Source organism: Stegodyphus dumicola, chromosome 3 (genome assembly GCF_044657685.1).
Source record: "Stegodyphus dumicola isolate Sdum_Otavi_A_Nest chromosome 3, ASM4465768v1".
NCBI classification, from domain to species: Eukaryota; Metazoa; Arthropoda; class Arachnida; order Araneae; family Eresidae; genus Stegodyphus; species Stegodyphus dumicola.
In genome coordinates this window covers 10,232,310-10,258,242 of record NC_140770.1, presented here as the reverse complement: position 1 = coordinate 10,258,242, position 25,933 = coordinate 10,232,310, and the positions used below count along the sequence as shown (strand labels likewise).

Sequence of the window (25,933 nt, the reverse complement as noted above, 5' to 3'; positions counted from 1 at the left end):
ACGAATGATGGTTGATGATGGGGGATCGATGCTGATAGCTGATTTGTTATTGAAAATGAAAAACTTACAATTTTTTGCGTGCCGCCCATATGAATGATTTTGACTGCCATACCGAAGGGCGCGGGTTCGAACCTCGGAGAAGGCATGGATGTAAATTCTCTATTCCTATGCGAGGCGACGGTGGCCCACGCATTAGATGCCTCTAATAATAGACTACCGCTTCCTGCCTTAGTAGTGGCCATCGCCTATAATGGCTAGTGCCACAGCCATTGGGAAGCATTTTTCCCCCGAAAGGAACAACAAAGTGGTGCATCTTTCTTTTTTTCAGTGATGAGAAGTAGGCAAATTGTTTGAAACAGCTGTTCGTCCGAAACAAATGAATGTGTGATACCAGCCTAACAAGAGCATTCTCGAATTTCTCCTCTCTGTTTTCTCACATAGGCATAGGTCTTTTCACTCATGTATAAGGGAAGAAAAATTTTATTTAACTCTTGAAGCTATAGTTTTGAAAATTTACCACTTCACAGCAGTTAATATTAATAGCATTATTCCTGTTACTTATTATTAGCTATTTTAGCATAAAATAATTGTTTAGAATTGCTTTTACTAATAGGCTTTCGAGAGCTTATTTATCACGTACTACATACATCACTAGCCATTACTCATAACTCCGTTCGCAATGGCATGATTTAGAACGTTACCAAACTAAAACATTATATACAATGATTTGTGACTGACTGTATTGTGAATAGTTTTGAGGATGACGTCCTCATTTAACTCAAAACCACAGTTACGTTGGGGTAGTCAAAAAATACAGAGAATACTGCAATTCATACAAAAATGTTTTCAACAATTCATAATTATATTTTCAAGCAGTTTAATCCAGAGTGTAAGCTTAGTTGTTTACAGTAGGCGCCGCTTAATGTGATCGCATTCGTCAACAGCTACTTTGACAACATTTAAACGATGAGAAAAAGCAAAATATCAGGAAACATATTAATAGATATTTTCACAGCATTTTAATTAAGAAAACACAAAACTTTGTTTATGAATTTTTCATAATATCTCTAAAGCAGTTCATAAAGTTTCTGGAGATTATTTCACCGGCGCTGCATTCCTAATCTTAACATTCGGAAGACATCCTCATTGGAAGAGAACATACTAATGCAAAATTTTAAAATAAGCAGAGAAGCAAGACGGTATAGTGGTTAGGGAAGCCTGACTGCGATACCAAAGGGCTCAGGCTCGAATCCTCTAGAAGACATGGATGTAAAATTGTCTGTCTCTTCATAGGAGGTAACGATGGCCGCTTATTAGGTGCCCGCACAATGAAATGGTCACCACTTCTGGCCTTAGGAGTGGCCAATGCCCGCCATCGGGGGGGGGAAATAAAAGTTTGTCACAGACGTTTCAGAGATTCCCCCCCCCATCCCGGGAAAGAGAAAAAAATTCTTCAGAATATTTTTTGTTTTTGAAGAAGAAGGTCCCGGTTGCGTAATGGCAAACCGCACATTGAGTTGAACAGTGTTAAGCGAATTTCGCTTACTGCGCATGCTTGATGCGACCTTTGGCGCGGGGAGAAATATTGGCGACTAAAAGCAACCCTACGCTAGCTTATTCGTGATCTCCATGGCTGTCGAGTGTGTTCGAGTGATGTTTACAACTGCAATGTTGTGGAACTTTGCTAATTAGTTATTTTAACGTCCATACCGATTGCACTTGCTTATTTTTCTAATATATGTTTCATTTTAATTTGTCAATAACAGTGCATTTAATATTTGTTAACATATGTTCGTAATAATTCGTTACTTAGATGTAATTTGTTCACATGTTATAATTCAGTAATTGTAAACTGGAGATTCTAGCTTAGTTTGTTAGCGTATATCCGCGCTTTTATTTTCTCATTTTAAAGAATTTAATAACTAGCATTAAGGAATTGTAAAATTCAGTGTTATTTGCAAGCACTTGTTATATTCCTCAGTATTTCTTTATGTATGGATGTACGAATTTTTATGTATATATGAATGTATGAATGGAACGTACGAATGGAAGGTATGGTAAATCTTGAATTGTTTTTATTGCTTAAAAGTATAATGAATAAATTTTCAACTAATATATCCTAAATTTCAGTCTTTTTCTGAAAGAAAATTTGTACAGTTCCAAAGAAATGTGCAGAATTTCATAAGTATTATATCTTACATTTTGAATGCAAACACTGCTTCACATAACTTCGCAATAATTTCAGCTTTATAGATGTTTGAGCAGTACAGCAAAAAATAGTATTTTAACACAGTAATTAATTTACATTTACATTATACTCTACGAAGTTTAAAACGCCAGATTTGTTTACAATCAGATGGCGGTACATATACCGTATTTATCTTCTTTTCAAATCGCGCCAACATAGTTATTACGCCAAATTCGTTTCTGAGCATGCGCAGTATGCGACATTCGTTTAACACTGTTGAACTCAATGTGCGGTCTGCCATTACGCGTTCCGGTTCTGATAGCCCTCAAAATCATTAGAGTTGTTCAAAATCTACGCCAAAATAAGGTTGCATTTTTGCTTAGTTTTAAACGGTTGACTGAAATTGAAACCAAACTGGTTGGCGACCTAAGCGCTCACTTGGCGATATTTTTCTGTCACTTGGCAATTCTTATAATCTATTTCAATTTAAAGACGAAGATATAGAATTATTTGGCGAATTTAATTAAAAAAATTTCTTCTATAATAATTCAATTATATTAACCTAAATCCGAATGACAATATCGATCCAAAATCGATAACACTATCCGAATGATAACATTTATCGCGATTACATTAAGCGGTATCTGCTGTCAGTATTCAGCACAAGAAGGAACACATTGTAAATAGCCGAAAAATAAACATCTTTGAGATAAAGGAACTACGTGATAAATGACGTTAGTAATATTGACGAAAAGATTAAAAACAATATCGGTGAATATTTATGATAATAATTTTTAGACAGGGTCTGCTTATTCCGCCCCCTATTAATCGGGAGTTAATTACAAATGAATTTGGGGGGGGGAAGCGTGTCGTCTGTTTAACAATATGTGGATGAGTTAAGATATGCATGTTAATGCACAGAATCCTGCTTTAAAAGTAAGATCAATTTTAAAAGTTATCTAGAAAGGTGAGGAAGAGGAACAATATATTACTTCAACGCTCATTTTCTTGAACTCATCTACATCTGTCGCTTTAGAAATGTAAAAGGCCAGACTCTGTAAAAACAAATATGTGAAAAGTTATTCATCATAATTCATTTGATTTGAAATTTAATAGAAGTAGTATTAATTTCTTAGGTTATATCTCAAGTATTTGCATAAATTAAATACTTGAATCATGTAGCAATAAGTTCATTTAGTATTATGATTTGCTGTATGTTTGCCTACTTGTATAGCGGAAGGCACATCAGCACTTTCTACATCACTGCTAGTAGTTATGAGAGAAGCAAAATCTCGGTAAACTTCATCATTAAATCCTAAAATAAAATTCAAGAAAGACATTCTTTACATGCTATTTAGTAAAAACATGTATATCATGGCAATAGAAAAATTCACTTCTTTCTGTATGAAATCATAATTTATAAAATAAATATTTCAGACTCAAAACCATAGGAGAATCTGCTACGTGATACTAAAAGTAAAATCTCAAATAATTTCTAGCACTAAGTTTTATTTTTTTAATCCATCGACGGGATTTAACAGGCTGATGACCCATAATTTAGTAGGCCAAATATTCTATCGATGTGGAAAAGAAAGAAAAGTCCCCATCAAAATGTTATCCCCAGTATCGATGTACTCTTGTCAACGTTTTGACCACTGCTGAAAGCGTGAAAGCAATATCTAAAGCTTCTGATACGGAATATTATTCGAGTTAATCAATATTCTTCTCGTACTTCATCCACATTACTGAATTTTTAAAAAATATTATTACTGATTTTTGTTTATTTTATCCATAGAACTAAAAAAAAAAAAAAAAGTGGTTCCGAGCAAGAAGAGCTTGCACGAGACACAAGCGCTATATTGTTCTTAACTAAGAACTGCTAGACGAAGAAAGTTTCTTCAGAAATCCGACGAATTATTATTTCGACAACGTACTGCCTTACTTTTAACGTTTACTCACTACTACTCCTCAACTGCAGAGATGGGCCAAACTGCTCTTTTATGAGATCGGATCAGAACGGTTCACTACTGAACTGAATCTATTCTTTTTTATGACTCACCACTAACGAACAATAACCTCGATGAAAAAGATCCAGAACAACGGGTGAATCAAGAGCCGTTAGCGAGGATGAAACGAAAAGCGGAAAGAATCTAACGAACCAGTGGGATCGGAACGTTTAACGAGGTTGAAGGGAACAACGAAAAGAATCGGACGAGGCGTAGGAACAGAAAAAAATGACTTACTCAAACGCTAAATCCCTTAACTGACTTCTTTGAACTGTAATTCTGAGATTCTCTGAAATCTCCTTTCTACACAGAACTAACAATAAAGTTCTAGAATAAACATTTTTCAAAAAGTTGGCAAATGTTAAAAATTAAACTTATTTTTAACGTTGGAGAATATTCTTTTCTTCCCTAAAATAAAAATCGAATTTTCCTGACAAGCTTTCAAAATGAGCTTTTTCCGCCAATCAGGTGCTAGCTCGCTCATTAAAGTGAATGAAAAGCAGATTTCTTTTCGTGGCTCGCTTCCAATTAGAGCTCTCTCTGAATTGTAAATTTCGCTAAAATTCCATCTTCTGAAATCGGAGTAAATTGACTCAATAAAGTGAACAAGTTCTTTGAATCAAAAAGTTCCTGTAAAGGTCGTCCAACTTTAGTCAATGGGTATTCCAATCTCAACCGTTTTCATACGATATGTCACCATTTCTGAATACGAAAAACCGCTCATATACTTCTGATTTATATGTTTAAAGGTTTGCCGGAGCAATAACTATAGTGTCAGGCTTTCCACACAAAATAAAATTTCACGCCTGCATTGTATTCTAAGTGATCGCACATCACAAAAATAGCATGATGTAACCATGTTGACAGCACGAACGCGCGCAATGCAGCACTGAAGACGTACTGCTGATGCCGCTTGGCAAATAAGTCCAACTAAGCTAACAAGGCTAGGGGTAACAGGATATACATGAGACATAATATTTAACAATAGTTTTTAATGTAGAAAGACTGCAAGTATACTCACCTCCTCTGGCTTTGGCAAGAATTGTAAGAATAAACATATTCCATAGTGATGATGCTTGAGTACTCTTCAAATGATTCATGCAAACCTAAACGGCATTTCGATGGGTATGGGATAAAACATAAATTCAGACATGATCGCTTAATGATATACGAACTTAGACAAGACAACGTTAAATTTAAATTAAACTTACGCTACAGATTTCCGCACAGCTTTGCAAAAGATGGTCGAAAAGCTCTGTCGAAGTTTTGAATTTCTCAACTGGAACCCGATAATTAGCATAAGTCGTTTGAGCTTTTCGAATTTGCTTGTTTATCGTTAGTAAATTCTGAAAGATGGAAAATAACTGTTAAATTTAGTTTTCGGCAAAAGTAGCAAACTTTCATTCAGTTTAAGACTCAATATTCTGTTTAAATTAGAAAAGAATAATGGAAAACAGTTTGATAAATGTTTCAGTGTAAAATGGGCTGATGAACAGTTTAAGGAATTTAGTTGTGATAATTATGAGAGCAAGAATTATTATAGCTTCATAATTTTAAGTTTTAGTACACAATGATTCATATTCTTCGGTTTACAATATTCTTTGAAAAAATTTAGCATCTAAACTGTAATAGATACAGAAAAATAGTTGCATATCAGTACATAAAGAATATATATATTATTATATAGGTTTATATAGCTTTTGGCCTGCCTTCGAGAACATTGTGGGGCAAACCGGGAAGAACTCGTTCCAGAATGTTCTCGATCCATCTATGGCATATCGCCAATTTTTTCGCCAAATGGGCGACTTCGCGCCAAATCCGGCAACCATACCTTTCTTTTCCATTTTCTGGCAACCCTTAACCCGCTTTGAAGGCAAGCTATCTTACCGCAGCTGGACTTTTCATAACAGTATATTTACAGCATTTTGTTGTGAGCGAGAAAGAAGAGAAAAAAAATATTGAATTTTTGTTCTAACTTGAGATGAATAGAAACTCTTGCCAAACATATAGATAGACAAATAAATAGATAAATAACAGATAGATAGGATAAACATGTTTAAATAGCTATAGGAATACACCAGATAAATCGTTATTTTTCCCAACACGTCATAAATAATTTTATGTCATTTTAGTGACGTTTAATTATAACGGTAATTTATAATTTATTACCTATTTAATTTAATTGAAAGAGCTTGTTTCTAACTAATCTTATAATCTGTAAAGCAAATAATAATAATGCTCATCGTTGGGTGTTTAAGTAATCAAATTGCAAATCTAAAGTACGTTTCTACGTAAACAAACACATTAACAAGCGAGAAAATATGAAAGTGTGATTTTAAATGTTTTTTTTTTTTTTTTTTTTTGAGATTTCGAATGTTCCCAGCTATTGATTACGAAAACTTCGCGAAACAGGAGCGATTTGCCGTATATGGCGAAAAACAGTGCGCTTTGCCGTGGAAAAATGGCTATGAATTGAGGCTCATTACCATTTTTGAGCATGATGACGCGACCCAGCAATGAATAAATGCCTCCATTTCGACGAAGAGAGCAGGACAAAGCGGATTCACAGCAAAAGGCCATGCAGTGGTGGAAGAAGAAAGCCAAGAAATATTATTGAGAGCTTTTTCGAAGCCCCGCTCCTGTTTAGCCGAAAGGAGAGAGACTAGAGTAATAGATGGACAGGAACTGTCATGTATTAGCAGAAGGAGAAATCGAAAGTTCGAGTAAAGAACCCCATACAATCAACACCGTTTCAAAGAATAGCTATCTAGAGCGACAATGAAGATGAGCGCAGTTTGATATACGTATATGTTACGGTGAAACACCGAAATCTGGAGAATGTCAACATTCACATAGTCTCTTGGTGTATGTCCGAAATATTTTCCAAATACTCTTATTTCTGACTTACACCGGTCAATGTCGACATTCACCATGTACTAATGGTGAATGTTGAACATATAACAATATTATATTTTCTTCTCCGTCATTCAGTCGCGAATAAACGCACTTGAGACTTGAAATAAGAACATGAGAACCTAAAACACACAATACATTCAAAATGAGAAAGGAAAATAATAGAAGTTAAAAACTTACTTAATTATACAGTACGTTCTAAATGAGAAAATAAAATAACAGTCATAAAAAACTTACTAAATTATGTGATTCATATCTTATTTATTGCAACAACTTAAACTATTATGGCACTTTATGACCTCTCTTTTCGACTTTCACCAGAGCATATCTGTGATTGTCGACATACACCGGTGAGGGTCCGAATATACAAGAATGTAGTGAAATATTCGGTCTTTCACCGACGTATTTGGTGAATGTTGATATTCTCCGGTGAAAGTCGACATTCTCCAATTTCGGTCTTTCACGGTAACATATACATTTAGAAATCTTCTTTAGTTACTTCAGAATGAGTTCTCCCGCTGTTTAAGGCTTAGAAAGAATTCCTCAGTCCGTCTAAATACAAAAGTACGTTTGCTGCTTATAATAATAAGTATGTAGTGCTAAATGAAAGTGAATATCTAAAATATATATATAGGTGTTAAGTGAAAGTGAATGTCGAAAGTATACGTTGTAGAGACATTAGGATTTTTTGGAACAGGAAAGATGAAAAATGGTCAACGCCCTCGCCGGAAATCGAACCACGCAACTCTGGAATACGCGCCCAGCGTCCTGACCACTACACTAGGAAGGCAGGATACCTTATAACATATAGATGCTGAGTTATGAAGTTAGACGTATTTAAACACTAATACAATTCAAAGTAAATTTTAGGGCTTTTAACAGTTATTAGTTGTTTTGAATAACTTTGATGCACGAACACAACGCAAGAGATTTTTATTTCATGTTATTTTATTAAATGACATGAAATTATTATTTTTAAACAAAACCAGCACACAACTATTTTATATTCTGCAATATCATACGAAATTTCTGAATCTTTTCAGAAAAACCCTTTTAGGGCTTAAAAAAACACATTTTCTGAAAACTTGCAGAATATCATCAAGCTGACGAGAATCAAGGGATGTTTTCAACCCCGATGTTACAAAAATTATCGCGCTGGTCCGTTAAGAGTATTTTACATATACTTCGGCTTTCGTAAGCGGTTGCCCTTACAATCTTAACGCCAGTGACATCCGAGTTATAGATGCTAGTGACATCCGAGTTAAAGCTTTACAAGCTTGACATCCGAGCTTGGAAAGCTTTAAATAAAATAAATGCTTTTATGTGTTTATTAGTCCAAAGGGATTTGAATCCCGAAGGACTATTAGTTTCGTTTTGGCATTTTGCGTCGGACTCATAAACGTCGGTTCACTTTTCAAACTGTTGCCACAAAATGTTAGAGTCCTGCATTATATTTGAAGAAATTAAATAATGAAAAATCTGCATAAATGTATGTATATTTCTCGTATTGTGATAAAACAACGGTACATAGAGTCATCGAATTTTGAATGACGTAATCCTCCAACGAATATGAGCATGTGGAAGACCAAATTTGAAATTTGAAATTTGTTTTATGATCGATTTCCTATTTTTTAAAACTTTGACGAATTTTTGATTAACAAACTCAAGGATTTCAAAGCGAGCAATGGCAACGTTGTGCAGAAAAAACATTTTTATCTCCAGCGCGTGAGTCTCTGTATCGGAAATTCTAAAGATAGGCTCGTTTTAAAACTATTTTGCGATATTGCTGTTGCACTGGATCTTATGGTTTAAGTGCGAGGAACATGATATTTAATAAAGAAAGGTAACACACAAAATGTTAAAAAACGCCCCTTTGGACGTAATTTAAAATCTGAAACATTTCAGATTTTTTTTTATTTTTTTTTATTTAAAGCTTTACAAGGTATTAAATAAAATAAACGCATAAAAGCACCGTAATTGGTCACAAATGCAGGATTGAACAAAATGCCGTATGTAAAAATAATATTTTTTAAAACGCAATAAATAAATAAATAAATATAAAAAACCCTATAAATATATATGAAAATTCAAATTTAAAATAAATAACCATAAACATTTAAAAATTTTGTTCCGACACAATACGCTTACTTTTAACAATCCAAGCACAGAAGCCTTTTTCGCGTCTCCGTATCTTTCTCTAGTTACTTGAGTAAGTTCGTCGTCTTTTATTATTCTGCCAAAGAATGCTATCAGACTTGCTTGCAAGAAATAATCGAGTTTCTCTGATTTCAAATCGGGGAATACCTATACAACAGATTATTTTTAAAGAATGACACTAAAAACAAGGTAACTATAGTATTACTAAAATTTTTTTTTAAAGTTCCTAATGAGACGAAATTTTACGTGTGACCATTATTAACATTTAAATCTAGGTGATTTCGAGGTATAAAAAGAAATCGAATATTTCACGTCTGAGGTAAATATCCGCAACAAGAAAAATAAATATTGATATGCTAAAAATGGCTATTTTAAAAGCATGTAACGGTCTTAGGAATATTACTTAAATGATGTTTTACATGCTGTGCAAATTAAAAAAATATGATTCTGAGATAGACATGCACCTTAATCAATTAAATTGTAGCAGTTTTTGGTATTATAATTTTTATAATAAGAGCCCTATAGACACATGTCTGCTGTCGTAACTTTTTTTTTTTTTTTTTGGTGTGCGTGCATGATTACATTGTTTCCTTACATTTTATTACATTTTAGATAATATTTCATAAAGTATATGCTTTGTCAGAAACGTTCCAGGACATTTTTTTTTCTGAGTCTGCAGTACTAAAAAGGAATAAGTGTTGCTTTCATGTTACATGGCATGTATTCTTACTTGACATGTGGCCTTGGCCATGTTTCCATGCAAACGTACTAGGTGGCAGGGCTGTGCTTAGCAACGCACTATTCGGATTGTTGTCGCATTCGTTAAGGTAACACAGTGGATGCTGATTGTGAGCATTAAGTTCTGCGTTAAGCTGGGAAAAATCCCTAGTGAAACGTGGAACATGATTAAGAAAGCATATGCAGGCGAGGCACTTTAAGGAGTCGTGTTTTCGAGTGGCACGAAAGGTTTCGTGAAGGCTTTCATCTCGACGAAGTGCAAGACCATCCCAGAGCTAGTTGCCCGTCTATAGAACATATTGATGCCAGCATGGTGCGTGTAAGGCAGTTATTGCAAGAAGATCGTCATGTAACTGTGCGTATGATATTAGAAGAACTGAATTTGAATTGTGATGTGTGTCATAAGATTTTACGCGAAGATTTAGGGAAATGGAAACTTAATGCAAGAATCTTCCCTCACTCAGTAACATATGAACAGAAAAAGGAAAGACGAAGAATTTTTGCTAAACTATTGGATAGAGACAGGCGTGATCCCACATTTGTGTCAAAGATTATTGTGGTTTTTTTCTTACTTCTGTGAGTGAAAATGTGACTGAAAGGAAAACTTCATCAAGATTATTGAAGACATCCAACGGGCTGTGAGAAATGAGCTTGCAAGCATCACAGTTGAAAATCTCCCTGCTTGCTTCCAAGACCCCCAGAAATGTTAGAAGTTGTGTATAGATAGCCAAGGGTACTACTTTGACAGCAGCTAGGAACTTGACTTGGTGAATGCAATTTTCTATATTTTACGACCTTTGTCTTGGAACTTTTCTGACAAAGGATGTAAGCAATTCTAAATTTCCAAAAAATCTTTCTGATTACTCAAATTTTGAGTGCCTGAAATAATAAATAAAAGGCATAAGATAAATCAAGACCTTCCACTATTAGAATTCAACCATACTTGTTGAAGGACAAAGTGAAATATTCTTTAAATTTAATCGAGTTTCATTGGGTAAGATTAGCATAGACACAACATGAAAAATTTCTTAGTTAAAAAACTGCTATCTTAATAATATATTTTCCACAATATTGAGGCATAGTTAACGATTTTTTTATTGTTTGACTTCGCCTTTACTGGTGGCACTTGCTTGCCTTACTCGGCTGCTGGAATTTCTCCTCCCCGACTGATTTAATTGTTGTCGCCTCATTTCTTTGCTTCCCTTGCATCTAGGAGTCCTGCTACGTTGTCCGACTCTCTCCCAGTGATTTCGTTGATCTTCTGGCAGATTGCTGAAGTCTTACTCTGGTGCCTGGCTTCGTTCACTGTTATACTTAACAATTTTTCCGAAGACAACGAAGCAAAGGACACAATAAATCAAAATAATAGTCGTCAGAAATCATTGGAAATTAACACACCAAATGATGTCCCTTTCGGTCATCAAGAATTTATGCAAATTTTTAAATATCTGTCGAAAACGTGAGCACCGGTCCTGGACGATATAGATTTAGTATCATAAAAATCGCCTATAAAACGAGTCCATCATTCTTCACCAAATACTTCAATAAACTCCTTGCTTACAATCTACTTCCAGAATCCTTTTAAAATCCCACAAGTAGTTTCCTATGTAAAGAAAAACAAAAAACCTACAGATTCATCGTCACTCCATCCCGTTTTTCTTCTCTCCGCACTAGGCCAGCTAAACAAAAAACTGTTAATTAATGCACTAAAATTTCATATACAAGAAAATAACATCCTTATTCCATGTCAGTAAGGCTTTACAACTGGTAGAACAACCAGCAACCATCATGTAGCAACACATTTTTCTCGATCTCAAAAGTGTATTTGATAATCTCTGGTGGCCTGTAAGCGGGCCTTGAGATATGAACGATGCCCTGCCAACATACATGTATCAAAACTTGTGCAGTTATTTATCAAAAAGAGAACTGATTCAGGCAGTCGAAACTACACTGTTGGTTTTGAGTTCGCTGTCAGCTTCTGCTAACCTCTATATCGTCCAGTGCAGCTGTGGTTAATGTATATAAAATGTAACTAGATTTATTAAACAACATTTAAAATATTATACTGAGAGATCTCTAGCTCGAAAGAATTCGAACGTAACGGAAAAAAGCGATGATTTCGTAGCAAGTAAATAGGCAAAGATAATTTAACGAAAGAAATTAAGACTTTTGAGCAAAATAATTTTTAATAAAACTTCTGCATATAATACTTTTGCTTCTTTTTATTGTTACTGAAGTTCACCAAATTGTGCCGCAGCTTCTTAACAGAATAGATTAGATGAGAAAAAAGTGTTAAACTTACATCTGAAATATTGAAAATGGAGTGATTATAAAAGGTCATCCAACCACTTCGGTAATAATGGCTGCGACAAGCAGCAACCCACAGTACTTCTTCGGTCTGAAAGAAAAGAAAGAATTTTAGGTTATAGTAAATCAAATCATTTAAATCAATTGAGATTACATTCATTGATTACGGTTACAGAATTCAATATTTTGTAACAAAACACATTTTCAGTTTAAAGGAACACTTTTAAAACACGTGTTCAGTTACAAATATTTTACTACACTTTTTGTTACGTGTTATATAGGATTACATATTGCAGATCTACAATATTTCAGGCATTAAATTACAATTAGTTAAAATTAAATTAAATTAAATATTAATTATATATTAATTATTATATTACAATTAATAATATGTAATTTTTCCATTTCTTTAAACACTTTTGTATCATATAATACACTGCCTTCCAAAAGTTAAGGAACAGCATGTTTTTGAAGGCTCACTATTACAAAAAAGTCAGTAACATTTAAATTCGCAATTTATATGCATGACAGTAACGAAGTTTAAGAAAATGTATGCGAAAACAATAGCTACCGCTTTTATTTTATGGAAAGGAATACTTAATGGAGGCGTTGGAGAAAAAGGCAAAAATTGTTTGCTCACGATTGGCAAAAAGTTTTGTTCACGAGCATTGATCTTCAATTATTATTAGTAATTTCGTTGATAATATCCAGGAGGGTCTATCAATATCCAGGATAAGTCGTTTGCCTGATTCCTTGAGGTGGCGGGGGATGAGATGGATGGAAATGGGGATGCTACAAGCTGATGCTGCTAGATGTCTCAGTGTCTCTCGTAGTATGGTCCACCGACTATGGAATCAGTTTGAATCCAAGGATTCCGTGTCTAGAAGATATGTTTCAGGCAGACCGAGAGTTACAATACCTGCGAGAGACCGTTATTTAGCTCTTTTGGCCCGAAGGAGGAGTAACATTACTGTGCCTCAGCTCATAGCAGATCATTTAGTGGCAACAGGAACAAGAATCTCAGATACTACAGTGCGCAGACGCCTGCACATTACAGGTCTGTATGCAAGACGACCAGTTGTTTGTGTCCTCTTGATCCCAGCACACAAAGGTGCCCGTTTATATTGGACAAGAGAACACATCTCCTGGACCAGTCAACAATTGACATCTGTTCTCTTCACAGACGAGTCCAGGTTAACATTCGAAAGGGATTCAGGTCGTCAGCTGATTTTTAGGAAAGAACACACCAGATACAACCAATCCCACATTATGGAAAGACACAGTTGCAGAGGTGGTGGAATAATGGTTTGGGCTGGGAATTTTCTCGGTGGTCACACTGACCATGGTGGAACTAGTGTGAGATACCAAGATGAGATCCTTGATCAATATGTCTGCCCATATGCCGCTGCTTACTGGTCCTGGATGTCTTCTGATGGACCCAATGCGCGATGCACGAGCTCGGGTTGCTGAAGACTAACTTGAAAGTCAAGGTACGGAGCAGATGGAATGGCTAGCTATCGCGAGACCTGAATCAAATAGAACATCTTTGGGACTACCTTGGGAGATAGGTTGCTGCTTTAAGTCCTCCTCCAAGGTCGTTAGATGAACTTGAACAAAGATTACTCCGTGTCTGGTCGTTGCTTCCCATTTCACTGACCGACAACTTAATTGATAGCATGGAACGCCGCCAATGTACAGCAGCTAGGGGTGGACACGCTTTTTATTAAAACCTATTTTTGTAATTTTATCACCCCCATCTTTCCTCAAAAATCTGTGATGTACTTTTTCTCCAAGACTGGATTTCTCTGCCAAGAGTGCAATTTTTTGTTGTCATTTATGTTTGTGTTGAACTTTAGAAACCTTCGCTGTCGCATTCATCAAAGGACTGTTCGAAAAAATTCAAAGAAAACAAGTCCTCTAAATTTCTGGTTTCTATGTTGCTTCATTCTCAAATTAGAGACAAAAAACTTGCTGTTCTTTAACTTTTGGAAGACAGTGTACATCAGATATTTAAAGAAACAAATTTAAAATATATTCTTATTTCAGTTTAAAGCACTTTAATGTTTACATAAAAATAATTTATATTATCATTTAATGTATAACATTAAGAATTAGAATTTGAAATACAATAATATTTTCAAAAAATTTATTATCAATAGTGTCTTTGAGTAAGATATAGCCATACTATCTAAAACCTGAACCACAAAATTGACAAACGAATCTCGAAGGCAAATAAATGTTTTTCCAAATGAAAAATAAAAGAGCATTGGAAGGAATAAATTAAACTAGAGTATAAGTTATATAAGAAATGCGATCTATCTAATATTGCTCTCATTAACTAACTCTGAACAATGTGTGTTGCTTTGATTACATAAAACCAAGTTTGTGCTACTTTGCGGTGGAATGATGTAGGTGAGTTACAGAGGGACAAGAAAGTAAAATTATTGTAGGTTATGATCGACTATTTAGCCATTACCGAACCTGACTGATACAAAAAGAAATTCAATGCATTTTCTATCGCTAATGCTATAAAACATGAGCTGATCAAGCACAAGTAAAGGAGAGCTATGAAGTTCGAGCTCTACGTTCAGTTTATATATGTGATTATGGCAAAGGCTCGAGGGCTATTTGCCTAAGATGAGGAATGCCTTCGTAGAGGACTTTCTAAGGGAAAATGGTTCGTATACACGTTGCTCATGGGGAAAACCACGAAAACGCTCATGCCGCCAGTTCGCGGTATTCGAACCTTGGATCGAACTACGAGTGTTCAGCGACTTTACCGCACGGCTGATTCTAGCTGTAGGAGAGATTCAAAACTACTAAAATATTATCAAAAAACTGACACTGACAAAAATTTCGCCAACGTAAAATTCTTAGCAGAAGCTGATTATACAGAAGGTTACAATAGCAAGAACAAAATTAACTGCTCCTGCCATTATGTTGTAGACTCAGTAGGTTAATTTGAAGCAGACTCTCGCCAGACGTGCAATACCCTCGCCAGGACTTGAACTCTGCACCTCTGGAATACGCATCGCATATGCTTCCACAAAGACATGCGGAAAGGAGGAAGAAAATACTAATACACTCCCTCTTTTGAAGGGCGATTGGGCATTGGGGGACGTAATCGCCAAATCCTGGTGGTGACGAATTATCATCTACCACTTTTTCTAGTTCGGGCACCACTTGTAGAGTAATTACGTTATATTGAAGGAGACGTAAAAAATGGGCAGCACCCTCTTCAAGACTCGAACCCTGGACCTCTCGAATACGCGTCGAGTATTCTTCCAATTACACTAAGACGGCATGCGGAAAGGAGGAAGAAAATACTTATGTAGTTCATCTAGTTCAAGTTTCTGCCCTTTTCTGAAGTTGCCATCTTACAAAGGAAAATCTTACCAGGAAACCGTGCAAGATCCAGTACGAAATGGTGGTAATAAAGAAAGTGTAATGTAGTTATTGAATATTTTCATCCGTAGTATATTTATAATTAGTACGAATAACCTTCTCCGTACACTTTCGCGCGCAAAAAAAAAAAAAAAAAAAAAAAAAAAAAAAAAAAAAAAAAAATAAGAAGAGAGAGAAAATTCTGAAACTGAAGATTACTGTGAATTAATGATCAAGTCAGATTTAAGACGAGAAAAATATAGTAGGATGTTTTGTGAGTCTAAGTCAGGGCTTAATTTCTAAAATTAGAAGAGCCGGAGCCCTACCGTAGACCCTCAGGAAAGAGGAATAAGAAGAAATAAATAAATAAAACCATTAATCATTAAAATAATTAATGATTAAAATGATTAATAATTAAAGAAATATATTAAAATTTATTTCTTTAGTGATTTTAAATATAACTTAATCTAATAAATATATTATATATTAGTCCAAAGGGGCTTTGTCCCTGAGGGACAATTGTTTTCGTTATGCGATTTTGCGTCGAATGACTCTGAATGTCTGTTTCACTTATCAAGCTGTTGCTACCAAATACTATCGCCCTGTATTATATTTGAAGAAATTAAATAATGAAGAATCTGTATAAATATATGTATGTTTTTCGCATTGTGATAAAACAAAGGTACCTAGAGGCATCCAGTTTTGAATGACGTAATCCTACTGCGAATATGGCATCTGAAAGCCCAAATTTGAAATTTGTTTCATTATCGATTTCATAGTTTGTAAAACTTTAACGAATTTTTGATTAACAAACTCTACTATTTCCGTTGTACAGAAAAAACATTTTTATCTCCAGCGCGCGAGACTGTGTATCGGAAATACTAAAGATAGGCTCAATTTAAAATTATTTTGCGGTATTGATCTTGAACTGAATTTTATGGTTTAACTGCAAAGAACAGGATATTTAATAATTAAGGGTAACACACAAAATGTTAAAAGAACGCCCCTTTGGACGTAATCTGAAATTTTTCAGATTTTCTTTTTTGTCTTTTAAATTTATCTCTAATTTTAATAAATGTAATAAGTAATTTTAATACAATTTTATTGCTAAAAATTAAAAATTTCGAAATCAAATATCTACTGAAATTGTTGCTCAATTCTATAAAAGAAGTACCGGAGCCTTCTTATTTAGGGTTCCGGTGCGCTTCGGCTAGAATTATAATTTATCCTAAAATCTAAGAAGTATCGGAGCCCGGCCCCGGTGGGCTCCGGGGCAATTTAAGCTCTGGTCTAAGTTAGAACAATACTCGTGCGGTTCATATTGAAATACTGATACACTTCAGGTTTTCTACCATTCTCATATTTGTGCCTACCATGATTTAGTCTGTAAGAACTAGTGATGAGTCGGTACTACCGAACCGGGTATTTTGTAACGGGTACTGAAAATCGGTACATCCAAGTACCCGTTACATCAGTACCGAAACGGGCACTTTTCGGTATTCGTTATTTCTGTACCGAAACGGGTACTTTTCGGTATTCGTTCCTTCTTTACCGAAACGGGCACTTTTCGGTATTCGTTACTTCTGTACCGAAACGGATACTTTTCGGTATTCGTTACTTCTGTACCGAAACGGGTACTTTTCGGTATTCATTACTTCTGTACCGAAACGGGTGCTTTTCGTTATTCGTTACTTTGTAACGAAAATATGCGTCTCTTCTCGGTATTTCGGTATTCGTTACTGGAGGATCGATGAGGGTTCAGCTCAATTCGGTTTTGGTACGAGGTTGTATTTGCGAAATGGTGATATGCGCTCCTTGTGTCCATGAATGGTCTGCTCCTCAGACACTTCCGTAGTTGACATGTTTTCTGATACTCAAAATCTTACTCCGTACAGATAAAATCAAACACGTGGTGACGTGGCAGAGTTCCTTCAGTGCGCAAAATCGTTAGCTGCGTATTTCGGTACTCCAAATCGTTACTAGGGTACTTTTGTACTCCAAATCGTTACTAGGGTACTTCGGTACTCCAAATCGTTACTAGGGTACTCCAGTACAGCAAACCGTTACTAGGGTACTACGGTATTGCAAACCGTTACTCCGGTATTTCGTTACTTCGGTACTCCAAATCGTTACTTGGGTACTCGGTACTTGAATTTGGTTTTCGGTACTTTTCAAAGTAACGGTTACTTGAGTAACGGGTATTTTGTACCGGGTACTTGTCTGTACCCGTTACTCTCGTACCGGGTACAAGAATGTACCGAAGTTGCCCATCACTAGTAAGAACGCCTTCGGTGATAGTGGGACACAGCAAACTTTTCAAGCAGCTGACACCAAAGCTATCAAAATTATTCTTGCTTAGCAACAAAGATGAGAGCAACGCGAAAAGCTTTCTAAGAAAGTTCTTTTTCTTTTACATACTGCTTCAAATACCTAGGAGACTACAGTAAGAGTGGTAGGAAACATGATTAATTTATTTGAAGGTTTTGTGACGATATATTCCATCTGAATAATGAAACCTGCAACAGGTATTATAAAGATTGCATCAAATATTTAGAAGCTATGGCTCGAAGCACTATTGTTCTTTGAAGAGTACTATAAAATTTATTTCTGCTCAGTTTTTGTGTTATTAGTTCATGACTGCTCAGTTTGCATCGCAGAAATTTTAATTCATCCAAATATCAATGTGAGGAAGCTGAAGAAGGAAAAATCTTCAGAAAACTTTTTCCTGAAAAACCCTCTTCAGCTGATATTTTGTTCTGGATTTCAGTTTTCGCATTTGTTTTGTAAGGGCAGATGTACACACGTACTCTGCGCAAAAGAGAAAAAAAAAGCGATAGTTTTATATCTCCCATTCTACTGGGCCGATGAGAATGGGAGATATAGAACTGCCCCTTTTTTTTCGGGGGCGGGGCGCAATGCACAATTAGAAAATCAAGTCAGGACTTAAGTCTTTTTTCGGCGAAGCCAATCAGTGGTAAATATGGAGTCATGATTTGCTGAGACCTTACTGGTAGGACCTTATCTGAGGAGGCGAACCACATAAAACAGAAAATGGAGTTACATACATCGATAATCACATCGCATGCCTTTTAAAACACGCGCAGATTTGCATAGCAAGATATTTGCAAGTAGCATGTAAGTAACAATCAATTTTTTTTTTCTATTAATTCTATACTCACATTAAAGACGACGCTAAATAACCTAAATAAGTAATCCATTCCTAAAGGTGACATAGCTCCGGGCATAATTTCCCTAGAAGTAAAAACAATGCTATATAGTTAGAATAATTAAAATAAACAATTGAAATTTTAAACAAAATTAATTTTGTTTTGAAGGACAGTTGAAGATTGTACAGAAACGTTTTGAATGTGCCCATGCATGATTCTGCTGGAAATTCTAAATTATTCATTAAATATCCAAATGTAAAGGAACTTGCTTTAAGACCCTTAAAACTGTTCCCTGCTTTGATATATTAAAATTAACCCATTAACTACCAAATTGTTTTTCTCCCAATTTCAGATTCCTGCCTTCCATTTTTATTCCACTTTCCATTCCGAGTTCTAAATGGAGATCGACATCTCACCGGAATATAAAATTCCCATTAACAGTAAACAGTTTATATTAAAATTATTAGTTTTTAAATATATTCAAAAACGATTAGAGAACGCGGCAGCACATAGGAATTGGAAATGATGTACGCTGCGTAAAGGGGGTGGGAGGAAAGGAAAGTTTTATATCTGTCCCCTTTTTTTTTTTTTTTCCCGAAAAACGAAATTTGAATTTCGTCAATCGGCCAAGTAGAACGTGAGACATAGAACTGTCCCCCCGCCTTTATTTTGTTTTGCGCAGCGTATATAATAATATGACATACCGGTGTTTTGAAAATGATGGAATCTTGAAACTCACAAAAATTTTACTTTTTCTCAAAAATAATACTCTCCAGCTCACTCATTTAACAACTACTACTCAACAACTCATGCAAAAACTTGAGAAAGTTTAAACAACAATGTAAAAAATTAACCGTTGTTGCCAACCTAATTAAAGTTTCCAAATTTCCGCTACTGAGACAAATCCCCAAATGGGGATCATGGCAGTTAATGTATAAAACGATGTTATTTCCTGGTGGCATATTTAACTTTAAATAGTTCAGGTATTCAGACGTTGAGGAATAAAACGCTCACTTTAGCCCTTTGTTCGTAATTTTATTTTAAAACAGAGTGAAAAATGCTTCCTTTTTACTTCGTACATGATATTGTTGCGTGCGTACGGGTTCGTTACGAAATGAATGCACAAGTCCTATGAAAAATGAACAAAAATTTATTATTATAACAACAAATATGATTAAATGTCCTCAAATAATCGTGCAGTATCACAATATATCACAGTAGTTATCTTTAAACTACTCAAACGTTCAAAAGAACTTAATATTCAAAACAGCTAAAGAAAGCTAATCCGCGAATTCGCTACAATCAACAAGAGCAGTTTTCTAAACAACAACAAACTAAGTAACTCCAACGAACTGAGAGGTTTTCCTCCTTTTATAAGATTTTTAAATCGCGTGCGAGAATTTTCTGGTACTTTCTCGAAATCAAAAAGGCATATTTATTTATTTAATGTTAAATGCACGTGCTCTTGTATTTTCAATTTTTCCAGCTTAGCTTTCTTTTAACATTCGTCACGCGCTGCACTGCGCGGGAAATAAAACCATTTAATTTATAATTGAACTAAAATTAGCTTTTTAAATACCAAATTCGTAACAATATTTTCTCCCTCCTTTCCTCATGCCTTTGTGGTGTAACTGGAAGCGCACTCGACGTGTATTCGAGATCTCCAGGCTTCGAATCCCGGAAGGGCATTGCACATTTTTCACCTCTCCTGCTTTTTTTTTTTTTTTTTTTTTTAAAAAAAAAAAAAAAAAAAAAAAAAAACCTAATGACTCTACAAAGTAAACTACATGAAGTTCAGTGATTCTGCAGAAATATTCAGCATTTGATAATGTGAGCTACAACTGGTAAGTTTTCGTGTGAGCGACCTTATTTACAATTTAGACGCTTACCAAATTAACGTAGTTAGCATCTACGCTTCATCTTGTCATTTAGATTCCACACGTTTCGGCGAGAATTTAAGATGACTAGGTTCTTGTTCCATATTTGTAGAGTTATTAGGTTATATCGATTCAGGAACGTAAAAAATGTTCGATCCCCTCACCGGGATTGGGACTCCGGACGTCTAGGATACGCGTCGAGTGTGCTTCTAGTTACAGTACGAAGACAAGCGAAAAAGAGGGGGAAAATACCTTACATTGATTGAAGATTTTAAAGAAAGATATATTCATCGTGTCATCCCAGATTATCCTGCTAATCATGTTATCTCACATAACAAGTAATGTATTCTTAAGGTATGTGCCTACATACGAAGCCCTTTTTTTTAAATCCATAAAATTTTAATTAAACCCACATGTTTTTGAGTAAGATGGAATATAAAACTATGAATTTAAATGGAATTTTATAGAACGTTTCATTAATTTTTCAAATATAGACAATATTTAGTAAAATTTTAGTGAAAATTTTCATTTACGCCAGATCTCCTAAAATAAATTCTAATGAAGATTCTTCCTTAATCTTTACACAGTATATAATTAACATACTTACCTGTGTTCTGTAGAAAAAGATTTGCAGTACTTATAAAATTTTTTGAAATATTCAAAACTTGGTTCAAAAACTCAAAATTTAAACAAAAAAAGAATCCTCTTTTCTTTTAAATACTGTCAATAAAATCAATAAATAAATACAAAGAGATCAGATTTTGCTACAGAACACAGATAAAGATGAATAAAACATTTTGGCAAAATTTCATTTCAGTATTCTAAATACATTTTAAGAAATTAATGTAATCGCAGTCAAAAGTAACGAAAAACACAATTTCTCAGAAAATGCATTTAAAGATTTTAATACAGCACACAAAATTTTGTAGTCACTTTGGACCTTTAAAACTCGCCGTATTTGTATGTTAGGCCCTCTTTTACTTCATTCTTAACTAATTTTGACTTTCTTTTAGCATTTTACTGGTTAAGTTTGCTGCTTATAGAGATTGGCGTTTCTATTTCTGTGTATGGTGTATTTAATTACGGCAAAGCACACTAGGGCTATCTGCCTAAGGGGAGGGATGCCTTCGGGGAGGACTTTCTAAGGGAAACTGGCTCGTATACACGTTACACATGGGGAAAACCACGAAAACACCCATGCAGCCAGCCCGTTCGTGGGATTCGAACCTCAGTCCGAACTACCAGTGTTCAGCGACTTTACCGCTCGACCGCTGGTGTTTCTATTTCTGAATTCGCAGTTTGTCTATTCCCATGTAGCTTTCAAGCATAAGCGAATTAATTTCTATTTCTATATACCTGAAAATAGGTAAAAGTCCTAAATATCTTGAATTAAACAATAATACAGCAATATCTGAACCTAAAAGCAATATTTTCAGTTGGATAAAAGTTTCTTTAGGTAAAATACACCTCAAAAGGTTATTAAAATACTCATTATTGTTTTGAGTCTTCCCATGTAGGCATTTTATCAGCTTTTATGTTGGTTAATAATTAGAAAATAGTTGTTTAAACTTATTGTTTACATTTTTACGACCATTTAAAAGCCAACTTCCGGCATCCAAAAATTCACTTCTGGTTTACTTTTTATACTATAACTTTGCTTCTATTTATCGTAAACACAAAAATAAAGCATTTTTGGAAACCTAAATATATGGCCTATAAAATGAATAAATAAAAAACATTTCGAAAATTTTCACCAAAACGACGATTTTAGGGTAGGCACGTACCTTAAAGGACAATTAAGTTAGGTATTTGTGTCTAGCTTCGGCTAAGTCTATTTAGTTTAGTATTAGATTAATTTCCTATTTTCTTATTCCTGCTTTAAAAGTCCACGCGAATGCTTTCTTGTAAGCCCGAGAAGGGGCCATCTGTGTTTTTTTCTTTGAGTGAATAAAAGGGTAGTTAAATATATGGCCTATAAAATGAATAAATAAAAAAAATTTCACCAAAACGACGAATTTAGGGTAGGCACATACCTTAAAAACTTTCAAATGCACTTGACAAGTACGGCCTGACTTATCCAAGAGATCCAGGGATTCCAGTTTCAGTAGAAGTTTCTACAGTATATGTAACATTTTGAATAATGCTGTACAGTACTCATTTATTTTTTTAACCAATTATTTTCCATTAATGATCTTTACTGCCTTTCTCGCTGTCCATTTTCCTTCCAGAATGGTAATTTCTATCTCGCGCGTATAATCAAACGAGGTAGAAATAGATAGTATTTAAAGGAACGTTTAAGATGGTAGAATCAGAGCATGTTCCGCCTGGTGAAGGCTACGTTACTAGTTGAAACTCTTGATAGCAGTCGATCTGCGGCGTTGCGTTAGTCACGCCATTAGGTTTGTCACCTCGATATTAGGTCTCAGACAAATTGCGCGTTTTCTGTAAGTGTAGCCTTTGGGCTAACTGCAAATTAACTTAGTTAAGTTCAATTCGTCATAAATGCTGGCTGGTTCTGTAAGCACAAGCTGTGCATTCTGTTAAATTATCTGAGAACCCTTATTTCTTCAGAGTTCTCACTCAGTTTATGTTACCAAAGAGGGTGAAACTCGATAATGCTTTCAAGCCTAAATTTTAAAAACATAAAATTCGAAGACGAACCGAATTAAGTTTCGTATTTTAGTCCCTTATGTTTTTTTTTTTTTTTTTTTCAGAAACTCAAACGTGGACCGTTGGCACCTGAAATCGTTTAAACAAGCCTCGATTTATAAATTAACGCTACTTGTAAGATATCTTTATTGGTTACGCTATGTAATTCAAATATATAGACAAATAGTAAACTGTTTGACTGACTTTTCACTTTTCTTTCAACTAATTCTAACATGTTTAATTAATCATTAAAAATTGACTTAAATGGAAAAAAAAAAAAAAAAAAAAAAAAAAAAAAAAAAAAAAAACTAACCTTTCAGAGTAAATTTACTAAGTGGGATAGAATTTGAAAATAGATGGTGACATTTTTTTTTTTTTCTAATAGTTATTTTAATTTGTTAGCCTTTCCTTTTCCTTCTGATATCTGCCGCGGTTCCTTTCCAGGATGTAACTTAGTTCAAGTGAACGAAGGAGTATCTGGTGTGTTTTGGTGTATTGGTGTATTTAATTATGGCAAAGCTCACTAGGGCTATCTGCCTAAGAGGAGGGATGCCTTCGTGGAGGACTTTCTAAGGGAAACTGGCTCGTATACACGTTACACATGGGGAAAACCACGAAAACACCCACGCAGCCAGCCCGTTCGCGGGATTCGAACCTCGGACCGAACTACCAGTGTTCAGCGACTTTACCGCTCGGCCGCTGGTGGGCGAAGGAGTATCTGAAGTAGTGAGAAGTTTAGTGAAAGAGAATGATTTTGCTATTGTGAGCGCACGTGGCTAATTCTTCCAGCTGTTAACCTTAAATATCGGCTAAGTATTCTCGCCGCCGAACTATGATCCTGCTGTAATAGGTTCTGGAGTTAACCTATTAGATTAAATTGAATTATGTAGTCTTCTACAACCCTTAATTTTACTTCCTTGTACGAAGTAAAGGAAGTACCGTAATCACGAAAAATTTCGGGTATCATATTTCAACGAAAATATCCATTTTGTCCACTATCCAATGCAATTTAACGATGTTTTTGCGTGACATTTGTACGTAACAACAGACTAATGGATTCTTTTTTCCCAAATCAGATTGTAGAATAATCTTTAAAATGGATTCAGAAGAAATTTTTTTCGTCTTGTCTGTACATACGTATGCACGTACGCATATGTATCTCGCATAATTTAAAAACGAGTAGCCTCAGAACGGTGAAATTTCGTATATAGAATTGCTGTAACATGTAGTTGTGCACCTCCCTTTTTAGTTCAAACCGGCGGCACCAAAATTATATATATATATATACACCCACTACTACTCGGCTCGATGAGCTCATTTTTTTTAATTCTTATATGTTGGTAAATTGTGCATTTTTTCTTTAAAAGTTATTGTTGCTCTTATGTTCCGGTTAAGGTTTTTATGCCTTTAGTTAATTTGCATGCAAAAATTGTAGAATTATCAACAGTTGAAAAGTTGTTCAACTGCGGCCAAGCCTAATAAAGCCTCCATATTTATTTATGTTTGAAACTTAGCAGAATAGTGAATCAAGTCATTTTCTGCGCCTTCAGTGTCCTTTTGCCGAGTGGGATCAAAGGCAAACATTCAGTTTTGTACACCGAAAAATCTGCTTTCTTCCCGTTGGCTGAATTGGTTGTTTTTGCGCAGAAACTCTAATTTTAATTGTAAAAAAAAATATTTCGAACTGTTTTAACTGTATTTGGTGTTTTATGTTTCGCTTTATTTTTCGATTTTTAATGAAGATATTTTGAGTTTTTATGCATTTTTGCCTTTATCGAATGAACTAAACTCAAATGAACTAAACTCAAATAAACTCAAACTCAAATGAAATTCTCAAAGTGAGAACTGAATTAATCGAATGAGAAATGTATCTTTAATGAAATTCGAGGTAATAAGTTTAAATGAAATGCATACAAAATATGTATGATTTAATAGGCCGTACAAGGAAGTCATATGGCGTCCACATCAGATTTTTAAATTCGATATTAAGTCTTTTTTAAGTTCTCGCCGCAAGTGTTCGGATTTTCTAAGCACCTACGTCAATGCCATCTGTTAATTACATTGTGTTCAATGAAATGATCTTTTACACCCTTCGTTGTAATCATCTTTGATCCTGTTCGACAATTCACAAGGGTTAACGCTTTGGTAGATCTAGTTACATATGATTTAATAGGCCGTACAAGGAAGTCATATGGCGTCCACATCAGATTTTTAAATTCGATATTAAGTCTTTTTTAAGTTCTCGCCGCAAGTGTTCGGATTTTCTAAGCACCTACGTCTATGCCATCTGTTAATTACATTGTGTTCAATGAAAGGATCTTTTACACCCTTCGTTGTATTCATCTTTGATCCTGTTCGACAATTCACAAGGGTTAACGCTTTGGTAGATCTAGTTACATATTATGTTAGTGCAAAAATAGTAGATCGTACAAGTACACCCCTTCTCTATGTTCAGGGCTGAACTTCGTGCATAGTTCTGTATTCATATGTATATTTTCAATTTGATTATTTGTGTACCAACTACTCACCTATTTAGAACATACATTT

General features: G+C 34.9%; 1 protein-coding gene across 7 annotated transcripts in view; it reads right to left on the bottom strand.

The window, feature by feature from the left end:
• The window catches only part of LOC118193483 (uncharacterized), a 180,881-nt gene that overhangs the window by 45,311 nt on the left and 109,637 nt on the right, over window positions 1-25,933 (bottom strand). For all 7 annotated transcript variants that reach the window (XR_004758921.2, XR_004758920.2, XM_085812562.1 and 4 more), the window contains exons 23-29: window positions 18,873-18,945; window positions 12,305-12,400; window positions 9,256-9,411; window positions 5,406-5,540; window positions 5,216-5,300; window positions 3,415-3,503; window positions 3,181-3,243 (exon numbers count right to left, since the gene is read on the bottom strand). Coding sequence is in view for 5 of the 7 variants with exons in the window: in XM_085812562.1 (XP_085668688.1) it covers window positions 3,181-3,243; window positions 3,415-3,503; window positions 5,216-5,300; window positions 5,406-5,540; window positions 9,256-9,411; window positions 12,305-12,400; window positions 18,873-18,945 (697 nt within the window). In the remaining 2 variants the exon portion in view is untranslated. The remainder of the gene's footprint in view (window positions 1-3,180; window positions 3,244-3,414; window positions 3,504-5,215; window positions 5,301-5,405; window positions 5,541-9,255; window positions 9,412-12,304; window positions 12,401-18,872; window positions 18,946-25,933) is intronic.